Source organism: Erpetoichthys calabaricus, chromosome 3, assembly GCF_900747795.2.
Source record: "Erpetoichthys calabaricus chromosome 3, fErpCal1.3, whole genome shotgun sequence".
NCBI lineage: Eukaryota > Metazoa > Chordata > Cladistia > Polypteriformes > Polypteridae > Erpetoichthys > Erpetoichthys calabaricus.
In genome coordinates, this window is record NC_041396.2 from 137,746,573 (window position 1) to 137,764,846 (window position 18,274).

The following is an 18,274-nucleotide window of genomic DNA, read 5'->3' on the forward strand; positions in this document are numbered from 1 at the left end:
TTCTGATCATCAAACACATTTAACTATTAGTCAAATATAACACAAGTAAACACAAAATGCAGTTTGTAAATGGTGGTTTTTATTATTTAGGGAGAAAAAAAAATCCAAACCTACATGGCCCTGTGTGAAAAAGTAATTGCCCCCTGAACCTAATAACTGGTTGGGCCACCCTTAGCAGCAATAACTGCAATCAAGCGTTTGCGATAACTTGCAATGAGTCTTTCACAGCGCTATGGAGGAATTTTGGCCCACTCATCTTTGCAAAATTGTTGTAATTCAGCTTTATTTGAGGGTTTTCTAGCATGAACCGCCTTTTTAAGGTCATGCCATAGCATCTCAATTGGATTCAGGTCAGGACTTTGACTAGGCCACTCCAAAGTCTTCATTTTGTTTTTCTTCAGCCATTCAGAGGTGGATTTGCTGGTGTGTTTTGGGTCATTGTCCTGTTGCAGCACCCAAGATCGCTTCAGCTTGAGTTGACGAACAGATGGCCGGACATTCTCCTTCAGGATTTTTTGGTAGACAGTAGAATTCATGGTTCCATCTATCACAGCAAGCCTTCCAGGTCCTGAAGCAGCAAAACAACCCCAGACCATCACACTACCACCACCATATTTTACTGTTGGTATGATGTTCTTTTTCTGAAATGCTGTGTTCCTTTTTACGCCAGATGTAACGGGACATTTGCCTTCCAAAAAGTTCAACTTTTGACTCATCAGTCCACAAGGTATTTTCCCAAAAGTCTTGGCAATCATTGAGATGTTTCTTAGCAAAATTGAGACGAGACCTGATGTTCTTTTTGCTTAACAGTGGTTTGCGTCTTGGACATTTGCCATGCAGGCCGTTTTTGCCCAGTCTCTTTCTTATGGTGGAGTCGTGAACACTGACCTTAATTGAGGCAAGTGAGGCCTGCAGTTCTTTAGACGTTGTCCTGGGGTCTTTTGTGACCTCCCGGATGAGTCGTCTCTGCGCTCTTGGGGTAACTTTGGTCGGCCGGCCACTCCTGGGAAGGTTCACCACTGTTCCATGTTTTTGCCATTTGTGGATAATGGCTCTCACTGTGGTTCGCTGGAGTCCCAAAGCTTTAGAAATGGCTTTATAACCTTTACCAGACTGATAGATCTCAATTACTTCTGTTCTCATTTGTTCCTGAATTTCTTTGGATCTTGGCATGATGTCTAGCTTTTGAGGTGCTTTTGGTCTACTTCTCTGTGTCAGGCAGCTCCTATTTAAGTGATTTCTTGATTGAAACAGGTGTGGCAGTAATCAGGCCTGGGGGTGGCTACGTAAATTGAACTCAGGTATGATACACCACAGTTAGGTTATTTTTTAACAAGGGGGCAATTACTTTTTCACACAGGGCCATGTAGGTTTGGATTTTTTTTCTCCCTAAATAATAAAAACCATCATTTAAAAACTGCATTTTGTGTTTACTTGTGTTATATTTGACTAATGGTTAAATGTGTTTGATGATCAGAAACATTTTGTGTGACAAACATGCAAAAGAATAAGAAATCAGGAAGGGGGCAAATAGTTTTTCACACCACTGTATATATATGTATATGTATGTATATATATATGTATATGTATGTATATATATATATATGTATATGTATGTGTATATATATATATATATATCCATCCATCCATCCATCCATCCATTTTCCAACCCGTGGAATCCGAACACAGGGTCACGGGGGTCTGCTGGAGCCAATCCCAGCCAACACAGGGCACAAGGCAGGAACCAATCCTGGGCAGGGTGCCAACCCACCGCAGATATATATATATATATATATATATATATATACACACATACATATACATATATATATATATATATATATATATATATATATATATATATATATATATATATGTGTATGTGTATGTGTGTATATATATATATATATATATATATATATATATATATACAGTCGACCCTTGATATACGACCGGCTTGACATGTGAACAACTTGATTTACGACCAAAATTTTTATTTTGATTTACGACCAACATCTTGCGTTACGACCTGAATGCGGTCACGTGTATCTGCTTGCGCGATTGTAAACAAACAGAAACATTCCTATTAATGCGGCACTCATTCAATAAAATGTCAGGTTTGTAAACTCTCTTGGGACCTCCCCCAACTAGAAGACATGCCAAAGTCCAAACTCCGTATGCAAGACTGTTTATCTGTTGCTGGGGCAAAAGCCGGCTTAAAGCTGTGCTGAGTCTCTCAGCCAAAGCAAACAGAAAAGATATCGATGGGTGATATGCATGTGATATCCCTGCCCGGCAATGGACAAGCAAGCTTCCACAGTCGCGGCAATCGCGCTTCAGGACGCACTTCAGCATGTCGTTCCCATTGAGTGGGGGGGTCTCAGAAGAGTTCAGAAACAGTTCCTTGTATCATCGCAAGGAAATGCTGAGAAAAATTCTCGTCAGAATAACTTGTAGGCAGGAGGAGATTAAAATTAACGCAAAAGAAGCTATTGAAATGATTGCAAATGCCTGAGCGCAAGTTAAAGAAAGCCTTTAAAAAGCCTTCAGTTTCATTATCATCCTCCTCCCTTCCTGCAGCCCAAAGATGTCAAATTAAATGGTGAGTACAGTATGAAATTGTTGTTTCTGGTAGGCTAGGCACTTTTTATTACTTTTTGGTTAGTACATTAGAAAAATTATTGGTGTTTTGGTAAATTATGCACATTATACAACCCTTTTTTTATTATGAAAAGGTTAAGTAAGTGTTGCAGTGGGAGGTTCGGAACGCATTATGGGTATTTCCATTATTTCTTATGGGAAAAATAGTCTTGACTTACAACCAACTTGAGTTACAACCAGCCCTCGCGAACGAATTGAGTTCGTAAGTCAAGGGTCCACTGTATATGTATGTGTATATGTGTGTATATATATATATATATATATATATATATATATATATATATATATATATATATATATATATATATATAATATGTATATGTGTGTATATATATGTGTATGTATGTATATGTATATGTGTATATATATATATATATATATATATATATATATATATATATATATATATATAATATACATATATATATATATATATATAATATACATATATATATATATATATAATATACATATATATATATATATATATATAATATACATATACATGTATATATATATACATGTATATAATGTAAAAATAAGAATGATTAAGGTAATTCAAAAGATATTGGACTCATAGTGGAACTGCTTCTCATTAGCAATATGTGCAGTTAGTTATGTCTTAATGATAAAAGAGTGCACTAGATATCACAAACATATTTTAAAAGATTATATAGAAAATGTGACATGGATTGTTTTTTTTTTTTTTTCCTATTTACCAAACAAGGAGAAAATAATGAGAATGGAGGTCCTTTTTTACAATTATAGTAATAGTTTTCTGTATTAAGAAACATTTTCTAATGTTTATATGGTATGAAAATTTTCTTTTTAATGTGCATTTTCATCCCTTTGTCCTAGTTGTAGGCTGTGTTTTTAATTAACCACTTATGTTCTCCATCCTTATTTCCTTTACAGGTTTCGAATACCTTTATGACATTTCCATGTAATTCTAGTTTACACTTAAAATATTAAATCCCTTCAATTTTTCATCACAGCTTTTACCTTGAGTTCCTGGAAGCAATTTGGTATCCCTTCCTTAAACTTTTTCTAGCGCTGTTATGCCATTCTTCTATTCATTCGGTTTTAAAAAGAATTGATTTTTCCATTTGATACTGACCCAAAAGGCCATTGTGTACATACTAAAGCTTATGCAAGCAAAACAATACAACCGATTTTAAGTGTAGCTTTTAATGCTTGTTAAATTATTTATTGTATCTAAATTTCTTTCCTGTGAGTATAAATTTCTATAAGTAAACATTTTGTGATAATTTCTGCATGAGCAACAACTTCTAAAAACTAACACTAGTATTAGACATGCATTTCTACACATAGCACAAAAAAAAACCAATCTAAACATAATGATTTACTGTACTGCATATTTAATGTTAAGTATTGAAAAATTAACTGATACAATTTTTTCTGTATATAAAAAGCTTATTTCTACTCAAAATTTCACTGTATATTACAATAGTTTCTCTTCTAATCTTTTCTGCCTACCATAATCTATAAACTCTATCAACATTAACAATCTCTCCAGAATTTAAAGAGTTTAATTCTCATCATGTTTTCCACGGTTTTTGCGATTTTTAGATTTTGTTTTTATATTGTTCATTAGACTAAATGTTCTTTCACAGTTATCCACTTGAAACCTGAAATATGCCACAAATGACCAAAAGTGAAAATACTATTTTGAAGTGTTCAAGTCCTGATCCTGTTTCTTAGTAAATGTTATCATATTTGAAAATGTCTTTACAGTTCCAGTTTCTAATTTTTCCATATTCAGTATCTTAAACTCTAGTTACTGGTTACAAAGATCCTTTTGAAACGAATTATAGTCTTTCTTCAACAGAGAACTCTATTTGAAGGCCAGTCTATTCATCGTCTCAAATTTAAATGAAAAACTTTCCAGATTTGCAAGTGTAGAAAAATATTCCTTATAAAAGACAAATCAATCTTTCAATTCTTCATCTGGAAAGTGATTTTAATATAGTCACATGTACAGCAGATAAAAGTGATTATTGACTTCATTTTAACTGGAAACTGAAATGAAGAGTACAGATTACATATTTCTACCTGGAAATGTGGCTTGTCTCCCAGATAATGTGACATAAGATTCTTGATTTTTGCTTTGGCAAACTGAAAATCATAATTTTGCATAAGTCTTCCAGTTCAGCTAGAACACCATTAAATATTGTGATAACAACATGGTGTTCTGTATTTTGTAACTTATCTAAGTAAGCATTGTGAACAGGATCATTATATTCTTCAACTAAGTGAACAAAGGTTTATGAATGTATTCACATACATTCCTATACTTAATGCATAAAATTGCATACATTTTTTTTGAACTGCTCATGTCAGTTGATTCATTGACTATCAAAGTGTACAAGGCTTATTTCCTAATTTCATTTAATGGTTTGGATTTGATTGTTGAATTTATTCACTAAGTGAACTTAAAGGCGTACTTCTTTCTTAACCAACTGTTTGTTTTTTTCGTGTATTTGGCAATATGGTCATGAATATCCTGGACCGCCAACTTAGAAGAATATTTCACAGCCAGCAAAATGTTATCTAGCAAAGCCTTTAGCTTGTCAGGTGTTGCTTATTTTCAAAGCATAACTTAATTTCTGTCTTTAGGTTCTTATTTAGATTCTGTTAATATTTTTTCAACAAACCTTTTATTTGAGTTTTAAGTTTTGTGACTGAATCAATAATGAGATTTCTGGTTCAAATGTCAGTTGAGATGGTCTTCTTTCTAGATGCTCCATGCTTTCTCTGGGGCCCATTTGTTAAAAAAGCCTGCTTTCAAGCAAATTTTCGAAATGACATCATCTGTCTCTAAAGTAGTTAATAAATTATTTCACTCAGAATCACATGCTGTCTGGCACTATGCGTTAAGTCTAATTCAACAAAACATTCCGTGACTGGTTCTGTCTTAAACTCCAAACGCTGTTTCTTATGTGTATTGGTTGAACTCTTATCAGCTTTGCGTTTAGACATGGTTAAAGTGAAAGGAAAAAAAAAAACAACTGCATAGGCCATTTCATATAGCACAATTTTGTTTAAATTGGGTAAGTAATTGAATTAGTTAATTTTATTTCATTTTTATTGTTTAGTTTTCTTTGAAAGTTGGTTCTTTTTGTGAGCGACCATACAAAATCAGCGAGCAGTGCTTCTAAAGTGTATAAGCAATTGCTCATATGATCAGCTTAGAGGGAACACTGTTTAGATCATGATATGTTCCTGGTTATGGTAGGGTAGTTGGACTGTCTTCAAAAGCTGGCCATACTGTGTCCACCCCAGTTAAATGTTATCCACATCCTCTAAGTTTGTAGCTTATTGGATCCTGTGTGACCCTGTAAAATGCCCCATCCCAACCCCACATAGGTGGACAACTCAAAGGTCAAACATAAGTGAAAATTGTCATATTTTCACTAAAGAGAGCTGCTCTTTCATGAACTTTTATTCATTGCAGTACTGCCCTAAAGTTGACATTGACAAGCTAAGCTTCCACCTGAAGGCCATCTGCTCTTCACACAAATCAGGATTTTGATATGCTGTCTTCTAGAGAGCTTTTTGAACACAAGCAGGTGTAAACATTTTGGCTAGCTTCATGACAGTCTTGTATAAACTTCCTGTAGGCGGGTACTCTTAAGGAGCCTATGCCTTGAAATTGCAAATAAAGTTAGTCTGCTGTATACTAGTGACTCAATATTCCTGACAATATCTTTTTGAAGGATTCTTTCTTATTTTGCTATTATGAGAAGTCTCTTATGTAAAAAATTAGTTTTGATCTTGGAAATTGCCCCCATGCTCCCACAGAACAATCCAACAATTGGGAGTAGTACATTTCCAATTGTCAGTTAAAAGTGCAGTTGATTTTGATGCCATGAACCGAAATAAATGGAAAGGTTTGACATGACCCCAGTTTGTTGCTGTTTTTCTCTTTATCAGCTCAGTCATTGGGTGTACCATTATGTTTAAGGACTACCATCCTGACCATAATACTGGCTGTGCCCAAGTGATCATTCAATAAGTGCTTCTAGGTTTAGCTTCATACCAGAGCTCTTTATCTGTCTGTTAAATTTTGAATTACGTACTTATTAGATAAGATTTGCCTTTTTAAGAATCTTTCAAGTAATATGACAATCACTAATAATAATTTGAACTGGTATATGACTGATTTCTCACAAATCTGTTTTTTGTGTGGCAGGTCACATTGGGATTGCTGTACCTGATGTCTATGCTGCATGCAAGATGTTTGAGGAACAAGGTGTTACCTTTGTCAAGAAGCCAGATGATGGTAAATATAATTTTTGAAAGTAAAGCTGCTCCCCAGGTTTGAACTTTTTTGTGAACAGCTTAACACATTCATTTCAAAAACATGTAATAATTGTTTGAAAAATGGAAGGATATAAATGTGCTATTTCCAGCTGAAGTGTAGACAGTTAGCACCTTTTTATTACTATAAGTTATTTTCAAGCAGTACACTGTTGTGGCTAAGGCCTTATTTGAATTTCCCCATGGGATTAATAATCTAATGTAGACGTTAAACCTCAAAGTTGCTAGTTCAGTCTTAAATTCTATCTTATTGTATTACACTGAGCAAGTCAGTTAATCTATATTGTGGTAACAGTGGGAGAAAATCAATGTACATATTTGTATTAGCCCTTTTTACTTGTAAAAATCTGACATTCTGTAAAAAAGAAAAAAAATGCTATATAAAATATTTGTTCATTTAGTGCAATTCATACTAAATATTTCTATAAACAAATGGTGTACTTAATGTATTGTTTTAACCTGTTTCTTCTCTAAAGATAATATGACTTAAATATATATATTTTCTCAACTATAACACACTATCTGTTTTTATATTGCCATATAAATAGATACTTTATAGAACTGGAGGAAAATTCAAGTACCAGTAGCCAAGAATTAATTATACCAAGTAAAACGCAGACATTTAAGTATACAGTAATCCCTCGCTACTTGGCGGTTCACTTTTCGCGGATTCACGACTTCGCGGTTTTTTAAACATAGTACATGTAGTAGTATTTCTTAGTCTAAGAAAAACAAAACAAGTTCGGTGACTAAGTGCGTTGTAACACGGGCTGTGATTGTTACATGGGAGGGAGACGACAAATCACAGCTTCCCGCTTTCTAATCGGGCCTGTGATTGGTACTTTGACTGATGCCTAGATCCCACAGTATCTCTGTGGTGTTATGGGTCCACAGCTCTTCCAGCAAAGGCCATTTTGTTTTAAATACATAATCGCCGCGCTCGCGGCTTAGCGAGGGGGCGTGGTAGCTGTAGCGAGCCGCAGGGCGATCTGCAGTGTGGGCGTTTCTCACCTAAGTGCACAGGTGGGAAACTGCCCACATCCATGATTGTTCCTGTGGCTAATGGGCTTCAGCTGCCATGTCCTCCCCGCATATATAGAGAAGCGCAAGCCGGTTAAGGGGAGAGGAGAAGTAAAAGAGGAAAAGGAAAGATGAAACGGAGGTTGCAGGAAGAGAGAGAGAGAGAGAGAGTCGGTGCGAGCGAGCGAGCGAGTGCAGGCTCGTGTGCAGCTGTACAGGTAGCTTGGGTGTATGGCCAACACCCGAGGAGTAGCAGCAGTGGTCGCTCTCGCAGAATATTCTGAAGGGCAAGAGTGACCGGAAGGTGGATGACCGGTGAGGCAAGCCAAACAGCGGTAGCAGGACAGTGTAGAGAAGGTCAGCTGCATTAAGAGCGTCTCGCCTGTTGCAGAGCCCGCATGGGAGAAGCAGGTCAGACGCTGACGCTGTTTTTAAAGACTGCTTTCTGTTGACGTTTTAACCTCGTGTTAAAGGATTGTTATTCTTGTGTATTTTAAACCTCCACTTCACAACTGTTTTAAGGATTATTTATTTAAAGATTTATTGAATGCTCTACTGCACTTTGGACAACTGTTTTGATTCTTTTAATAAAAGCGGTTTACTTTACACTGTGCTGTGTGTGAAAAAGAAGCAGCGGCAGCAACTGCCGATCACAATGTTTTTACTGCGCAGCATATTCATCACCATTATCACGTCATATATAGCTACGTGTACTTTGCTATACAAATTTCTACCAATTTCATATTGCTTAGCAGTTGTCCCTGTTATTAGAGTAAAGGGTGGGTTGTAAACAATACAAGGAGGGTTTAAAAATGTCCAAATACACGTTCAATAATTAAATAAATTTAATTCAGGCACACCCTCCCATATAGATCTAATTTGTGCAGCCTGTTTTTAATGGCAGACTCATGCACTTTGATATCAACAATCACAATGACTACCTGAAAGTCTCATGATAAAATTCTGGGGCTGTTGGAAACTTCTTTTAGCATTTTGCATTCTGCTGTAGGGATGAACTTGCTGGGGCAGCCTGGCCTGGACAAGTTGGCAGTTGTCTGAAATCATCTCCACTTGTAGATGATCTTCTGCACAGTGGAGTGAATGATTTCTACTTGTTTTTAGATCTTTTTAAATCCCTTCCCAGACTCAAGGCACTTACGATCTTCTTTCTGAAACCCTCAGAGAGCTCCTTCAGTCTAGGCATGGTGATAACACAGATATCAACAACAAAAATCAAACCAAACTAAATGCCTGAGGTTTAAATAAGACAGGTTCTTCCAAGATTCTCTCTAATGATGATCTAATCATTTGTATCTGACTGTGATTTTAGGTATTTTAGATAGTGTTAAAGGGGTCTTCACTTTTTACCACATGCAAAATTTGCATTTAGATTTATTTAAGTTATACAGTGGAGTACAAAATGAAATGTGGCATGTTTGTTATATTTTGTAACCTTTATCTGTAGATACTGTTCAAATGAAGATCAAATCTTGATATAGCCACATTTCATGGAGTGTACTTTTTCATATGACTGTAGTGGCAAAGGAAGACAAAAATATGGTGACATGAAACAGAATTAAAGTTACACTGTTGCTGGGCAAAGCTTTCTTTGAGTCATCCACTACCAATTTGTCCACCCCCTGCTTCTTAGTTTTTTTTTTTTCCCTTCTCTGTCTCTTTGTGAAATCACCATAATCATCTTTGTCTTACCATCCCTTTGGGCTGAGCACTTTATGTCACATATTATGAAATACAAGAATTTGGGCAATAACAAAACTCACTTATTTTGCTTGTATGAAAAATTTACAGGCATTAACCCAGGACTAGGGAATTCATTCCGGGGCTGCCAGACCCAGACATTTTTCATTCCCGCATTCCTGGGAATGAAACTGCTGTAATTCCCGGGCAAACGGGAACGGCCAAGCTCGCATATATAGCGTGTAAAAGTGTAAAAATCAATCAAGAAATAACAGTTATAGTTGAAAATAATTAAGGTGGTGCCATTGCTGCAGCTTGCACTTCATCAGATAACAGCTTTGAACAGCAACTTTAAATTGCAATGCATCAGTCTGTTGCATCCACATTATCTGTGCCAAGAAACTTACCATCACAGAATGATGACAAGAAACTGGATGCATCAGTAAAAGCTGAAATGGCAGTGTTTCAGAGCAATGGCAAGCGCGGGCGTTGTTTAGAACAAGTGTATCAGTATCTGATAATTGTGCCGCCTATTTCAGTGGAGGCAGAGCGTACTTTCTCAGCGGCTGGCGTACTTCTCCATGAAAGTGCACTCTTGCCTGGACGACCGCACGCTGGACACGTTAATAATAATAATAATTCATTACATTTATATAGCGCTTTTCTCAGTACTCAAAGCGCTATCCACACAGGGAGGAACTGGGAAGCGAACCCACAATCTTCCACAGTCTCCTTACTGCAAAGCAGCAGCACTACCACTGCGCCACCTGTGAGGATGTTGTGCTTTCTACGCTCTTATTACCACAACTAAAGATACATGTACTTATATGACAGCATGAACTGCTTGTGGATAAGGTTAGTCTTTTATTTGTGTCAACATATTGCAGTAGTTTTATTAAAAATAAGTGTTGGTTTCATTTATGTTAGGTAGAATGCCCAAAGGGGACTGGGCGGTCTCGTGGCCTGGAACCCCTACAGATTTTATTTTTTTCTCCAGCTTTCTGGAGTTTTTTTTTGTTTTTTCTGTCCACCCTGGCCATCGGACCTTACTCCTTATTATGTTAACTAAGGTTGTCTTATTTTAATTTCTTTTTTGTCTTTTATTCTTTTTTTTTTTTTTTTTTTTTTTTCATTATGTAAAGCACTTTGAGCTACTTTTTGTATGAAAATGTGCTATATAAATAAATGTTGTTGTTGTTGTTGTTGTTGTTGTCGTTCTAAAACCGTTCACATGTGAGATGCCCATGCACTGTGTCATCCCCGGGAATGAAATGTGGGATTCCCGAATTCCCGGGAATGGATAAACCCGTCTGGGAATGGATTCCCTACCCAGGACAACTTACAAAAGTGGTCAACATAATGAAGTAATTGTCAGTCTGGGTACTGCTTTGAAACAAGTGCTACAGGACTAGGTTATAAAATTGACAACTGAAAATGAAGCGCTCCAAACCAAACACAGCAATACAAGACTAGTCACCCTTTTATTAGCTACGAAGAGCCTCACATCAAAACCGTTAGCGGTTAGAAAGATATTCACAGCACAAGAGTGTCTTCAGATGCTTCTTAGTATAATCACAGTGATGGAGTAGGAAGTTCAGATGGAGATGGGCAGCTGAGCACCAATTAGGAGCTACACATGAAGGGTCTGGATTGAAATTTGTTACCATATAGAGGTGGTATTACCAAGTAAGAGTTAATGTTCCGAGAACTACCCTGTGGGCAAGCATCAAGGTTTTGAACTTGTTGTATATTGCTACAGTAAGCCAAGGTAGTAATCTGAAAAATCGGGACTTTCTCGTATACTCAGATATGGAGATGGATATTTGAGGACTAAACTGCAAGACAATGATTATATTTTTATATTATGTACATTAAAGAACCATCAACAACAAATCAAATCAAATTAATAATATATTGAAAAATTATTATAAAAGTAAAGTTGAATAAACCTGATTCTGCAGCTGCATGAATAAAAGGTGAAGTACCACTTCCGGTTAACGGAAATACCCCAAAAGTTGATAGAAATCTATGCTTTGCACCTAATACTTGTATGCACAATTTGGTTGACCTAAGTGAAAACTTACTCAAATTATCATGTTTACATACTGTGAAAGTTGACGCAGTATAGCGCCCGACCCAGCACAGACTACACCAGAGGCACATGTAAAATGACATTAGACTTTTATTTTCTTCACTTGTGGGGCACGTCTTCCCCGTGAACCCCACAGGCAATACACAGTCCCAGAAGCACCATTTGGCACCACCACTCCTCCATGGCAACCTCGTCCTCTTCCTCACGATTCTGGCCCTGAGTGGTGGTTTTTATAGCCCACCCGGAAGTGCTCCAGGTGCTTGATCACCTGCTTCTGATTGCACTTCCGGGCGGGGCTGTGGAGTTGTCCAGACCGGCTCAGAGACCCATGCAGTACCCCCTGGCGGCCACCCCAGATCCCACCAGGGCTGTGGAGAACTCCATCTCCTATGGAGCCCTGTGGGAAACTGAGGCACCATCCTCAGCCAGGGAGGCTGCCACCATGCGTCTCAGGGGAGGTATTGAGCAGTCCATGATTGCTCCCCTGGAACATGTGTAGAAGGGGCGTACCACAATACACACACTCACACACAGACACAAACGTAATTCCAAAAATGGTACTTTCAGACTCAGGGAGGTCTAAAACGTCGAGATTTATCAAAATCTCAAAATGGAATTTTTGTAGGATTCCAATACTTTCCCTATACTTCGTATACGAGAAATTAAAAAAAGGAGTGACATGCATTTGTTGAGGCTAGTTGAACACAATAGGTACCACTATATTGTGAATATTCTGCAGTGGCTTGGTAGAGTATTCAGGCATCCCTACCAGTAAAGAATGACAGTGTTCAGGACTTGACAGGACCAAGGCCTGTACCAGAAGTCATGCTGTGTCAGATGTGGCCTGATACTGCAAATAGATAGATAGATACTTTATTAATCCCAATGGGAAATTCACATTCTCCAGCAGCAGCATACTGATACAATAAACAATATTAAATTAAAGATTGATAATAATGCAGGTAAAAAACAGACAATAACTTTGTATTATGTTAATGTTTACCCCACTGGGTGGAATTGAAGAGTCGCATAGTTTGGGGGAGGAACGATCTCCTTAATCTGTCAGTGGAGCAGGACAGTGACAGCAGTCTGTCGCTGGAGCTGCTCTTCTGTCTGGAGATGATACTATTTAGTGGATGCAGTGGATTCTCCATAATTGATAGGAGCCTGCTGAGCGCCCGTTGCTCTGCCACAGATGTTAAACTGTCCAGCTCCATGCCAACAATAGAGCCTGCCTTCCTCACCAGTTTGTCCAGGCGTGAGGCGTCTTTCTTCTTAATGCTGCCTCCCCAGCACACCACCGCGTAGAAGAGGGCGCTCGCCACAACTGTCTGATAGAACATCTGCAGCATCTTATTGCAGATGTTGAAGGACGCCAGCCTTCTAAGGAAGTATAGTCGGCTCTGTCCTTTCTTGCACAGAGCATCAGTATTGGCAGTCCAGTGTAATTTATCATCCAGCTGCACTCTCAGATATTTATAGGTCTGCACCATCTGCACACAGTCACCTTTGATGATCACGGGGTCCATGAGGGGTCTGGGCCTCCTAAAATCCACCACCAGCTCCTTGGTTCAGTTGTAGGTGGTTTGAGTCGCACCATTTAACAAAGTCATTGATTAGGTCCCTATACTCCTCCTCCAGCCCACTCCTGATGCAGCCCACGATAGCAGTGTCATCAGAGAACTTTTGCACGTGGCAGGACTCCGAGTTGTATTGGAAGTCCGATGTATATAGGCTGAACAGGACCGGAGAAAGTACAGTCCCCTGTGTTGCTGACCACAATGTCAGACGTGCAGTTCCCAAGACGCACATACTGAGGTCTGTCTTTAAGATAGTCCACAATCCATGCCACCAGGTATGAATCCACTCCCATCTCTGTCAGCTTGTCCCTAAAGGAGCAGAGGTTGGATTGTGTTGAAGATGCTAGAGAAGTCTAGAAACATAATTCTTACAGCACCACTGCCTCTGTCTAAGTGGGAGAGGGATTGGTGTAGCATATAGATGATGGCATCCTCCGCTCCCACCTTCTCCTGATATGCAAACTGCAGAGGGTCAAGGGCGTGTTGAACCTGTGGCCTAAGGTGGTGAAGCAGCAGCCTCTCCATGGTCTTCATCACATGTGATATCAGAGCAACAGGCTGGAAGTCATTCAGCTCACTAGGACGTGATACCTTTGGGACTGGGGTGATGCAAGATGTTTTCCAAAGCCTCGGGACTCTCCCCTGTTCCAAGCTCAGGTTGAAGATGCGCTGTAGAGGACCCCCCAGCTCCGATGCACAGACCTTCAGCAGTCGTGGTGATACTCCATCTGGACCCGCTGCTTTGCTGGCACGAAGTCTCCTCAGCTCTCTGCTCACCTGCACTGTTGTAATTATGGGTGGGGATGTCTCTCCTATGCTGGTATGAGCAGAAGGATGTGTGGAGGGTGCAGTACTCCGAGGTGAGAGTGAGAGTGGGTTAGGGTGGTCAAACCTGCTGAAGAAGTTGTTCATTTGGTTTGCTCTCTTCACGCCTCTCTCGATGGTGGCACCCCGCTTCGAGCTGCAGCCAGTGATGATCTTCATCCCATCCCACACTTCCTTCATGTTGTTATTCTGCAACTTCTGCTCCAGCCTTCTCCTGTACTGCTCCTATATTCCACGAAGTGAATCTGCATGAATGAGAGGCAAATGTAATGTGATCAGTGAAGGATAGCTGGTCATGAATCAATGAATCATCACAGCATTCTTAGTTTCAAACTGTTTTATGCAGATCAAGGTGAGGAGACGAATTCTAGTAGCTGAAACAAGGGAGCATTCAATACAATGTAGGAACCAACTCATGAATGGAGTACCAGTCTACATATAATTTAGGTAAGGCTGATTAAGTGAAGGGCATGTTATTTAAAAACATACTAGCTATAACAAAAATAAAGTAAATTCTATGATACCTTTGAGTTTGCCTTACATGAAAAAATGCACATGTGCATACCTGCACAGCAAAATATGCAGTGTTAAATAGACTCTTATAGTATTAATTAAACTCTTTTTTAGTGTATGTGTGTGTGTGTCTATATCTATATATATATATATATATATATATATATATATATATATATATATATATATATATATATATATAGTATGGACATCCTCTTTGACACTTTTTATTTACAGACTTAATTATTACTTCCGCACTGGTAATTTTGCAGTGGGGTCTTTCACCTCTCCCATGCTGACGTTTATTGCAAATTTTATCCTTACTTTTTGGTACATCCTGTTTGTTGCAGTATATTTTAAGAGTTTAAAGCTAAAAAATAATGCATAAAAGGATCCCTGTGTTACATAAACTGTAGTTAAGCTGCTCTTTTAAATTATTTTTTCTTAAAAGGAAATTATACCTACAATCTTACAATATACATAAACTCCTCTTTACATTATCAAAAAAATTAAATAGTGGAACTGTCCTTGGATAATGAGTTTTCGCTTCTTTCCCAGTAATTAAACTTTTTTTTTTTTTTTTTGGCCAGGTCTACTTTGTATTCAATGTGATAGCTTAGATTCTGAGTGTAGTACTTTACATATAGTAGAGCAAGTCTGACAATTATAATTCCTGTAAACTACCATACTGAACAGTTTCATTATCCATGAAGGATAATTAAGCAGCATAAGCATCAGTGGCCCATTACATAAACTTTAAGTAAAGTATACGTCTTATGTAGGCATATTACATGGACTCTGCATGCCTTTGAGATGTGTGAAGAAAAACATCCAGAGAAAAAACTATGGAGAAATAAGAATATGCAAATTACAAAAACATGCAGTGCCTAGGCCAGAATTCAAAATCATTTGTATTATTGTGGATCTCCGAAAAAAAAAAAAAAAAAAAACACTGCTTAGAACAGCAGGTTGAATGACCAGTTAACTTAATATACATTTTTGGGGATATGGGAGGAAAACCCATGTAGATATCTGGAGGATATGTAGATGCGACACAATTAAATTATTCCCTTACCATGCCATCCTCTTCACATAATGTTGTTGCAATAGTTGTGTAAATAAGAAAAGAATGGCCAGCTGCTTTCGAGCCAGTGCTTATAATACATATTTTCCATTACCACAAGCTACTAGGTAAAGCCAGAACTATGCACACTAGTAACCTAAATTCTCATGTCTTTCCCACCCTCATAAGAAAGAGAGAGTACACATGACAATAAACTTGAGCTTTTATGTTAAAGCAGGCATTAACCGCACATTGATAGTGTATAATTTAGGCACACATCATGGTGATATTTTTTTACAGTATACTTTTAGGTTTTTTACTGTTAAAAGTCTGCACAATGCCCATTTCCTTAAACTTGTTTGTTACATACCTTTATAATGATGGTTACAAATAATTTCATGCTTCAGACTTGTCAGGTGAAGTACTGTATTTGCATTTGTTATGTGTTTTTAAATGCACGTTCTGTCTGTTGCCTTAGGCACCTGAAAATAGCCTGGGAGAAGTACACCTTAATACTGACAAACACACTATAATGTCTATCCATCCATTTACCAAATACATTTAAACCAATCTTAGTACCATAAAGAGCTAGACAATAGTGGAATTCAGGTTTGATGTATACGTTGACACGTTTTAAACATTTTGTTAAATATGTGGGTGGTTTACCTTTCTTTCTTAACATCTGTATTCTTTTTTTATTTTTTTGAATAGGTAAAATGAAAGGCATTGCCTTTATTCAGGACCCAGATGGCTACTGGATTGAGATTCTCAGCCCTAATACTATGCTTTCCATCACATCTTAGAAGGAGGAGTATATAGTGTACTAAGTGGAGTACAGAAGAAGACCTGAGGATTTAAATGACTGTATGCTGTATTCTAAAGTTGAATTAATCATCTGCCACCCCCCACCCCACCCCTAAATAATTATCTCTTATGAAGTTGCACAGAAAAACACCTCCGTTATGTGATAAACAACCAGCTGAAATTAGATGGATATGTAATAAAGTGGCTACCTGGATGCTTTACTTGGAAAAAGAACACATTTTTGAAACTCTGGGCTGCCTGGCTGAAGATTTAGTAAATTCTCATCAGTTTCAGTTAACCCTTCATAACTTTTCTGTACACCCCTGTGGTGCTACTTTATTTTAATAGTAATATGTTAATTGGGGTGCTTCTGTATGGCAATAAAATATTGTCTGTGTAATTTGATATTCACAATGTCCTTTGAATATGTAATCTCCATTTATTAACATTTGTGGCATGGTAGCACAGTGGCTAATACTGCTGCTTCTCATAGTGTTTGAATTGCTATACCTGGTTGTTTTCTAAGCTGAGTTTGCACCTTCTCACTGGGTCTCTGTGTTCCATGAGGAACTCTGGTTTTCATCCCACATCCCAAAAGACATAAAAGTTAGGTTGGTTGAAAACTAAATTGGTTCCTTTGTGTATGTGAGTGGATTAGTGCCCTAGCTAAGGCTAAAGCTTGTTCCTGCCTTGTACCCACTGTTGCTAGTATAGGCTCTTCCCCTGAAACCATGAATTAGATTAAGTAGATTTGAGAATGTTATGTTATTTTCTAATCTGTGTATCCAGTTAAGGGTCACACATGGTCAGCACCTACCTTGGCAGGATATATTTATTTTATTTTTAATAGTTTTAATTTTTAAATGGGGAGCCTTACTGACACCAGTCATTTGTAGTAGGGCCCTGCATACGTCATCTAAAAAAAAAAAACAATGCATACAATAGATTAAAATATTTGTTTGGCTTAAGAAAGGCTGATGCTTCTTTAAATACAAAATACAGCACTGAGTTCAAGAAGAATCTTCAGTAACAAGTCAGTGTGGTGTGATAAATGGCATACTGTATATGGATTTAAGCATTATGTAAGAAGCGTTCATAAAAATCACATCGCCATAACCAAAATATCACTGCTCACGGTTAACAAAAGCAGCATCATTCTCACTAGGTGCTCTTATTGTTATGAATGCTGTCAATTGTCCAAATTATGTTAGAAAAACTGAGTGGCTCTTGGGAGCCTAAATCAGCTCATAAGCTGATGGGCAAAAAAATCCAACCTGTCTCTAAAAGCTTGCTCATTTTGTTTATGGCCATTTACATAGTTTTCAAGCAGCACCAAACAAATCCACATTGTGTCAAATCATTAAGCTATGAATAGGCTGGATGGTATGATATTTAGAGCTTTCTGTACACTTAGTGAATCATGCTTTGGTTTCTAATCCTGAAAAGTGACAGCAGGGACCTGTCCCAGAAAGCAGGATTCATTTGAAATCTGGTTAAAGTAGACCAGGGTTCATGGAAATTGGGCTAATTCTATTTCAGAAACTCTGTATTTAGCCAAACATGTTTCTAGAACAAGCTTTAAGACAGAATTACATAATCAATATGGCCAAAGATGCAAATAAACTTGCTAATCCTGCTTTTTAGAACAGGATCAGGATTTGCCTGTTTTAGACAGAA

At 37.7% G+C, this 18,274-nt stretch overlaps 1 protein-coding gene across 1 annotated transcript in view; it reads left to right on the forward strand.

Annotated features, from left to right (window-relative positions):
- Positions 1-16,997, forward strand: part of glo1 (glyoxalase 1) — a 51,731-nt gene extending 34,734 nt beyond the window's left edge. Inside the window, exons 5-6 of the mRNA XM_028797373.2 lie at positions 6,875-6,964; positions 16,505-16,997. Coding sequence (XP_028653206.1) covers positions 6,875-6,964; positions 16,505-16,596 — 182 coding nt within the window. The 3' untranslated portion in view covers positions 16,597-16,997. The remainder of the gene's footprint in view (positions 1-6,874; positions 6,965-16,504) is intronic.
- The last annotated feature ends 1,277 nt before the right edge of the window (positions 16,998-18,274 follow it).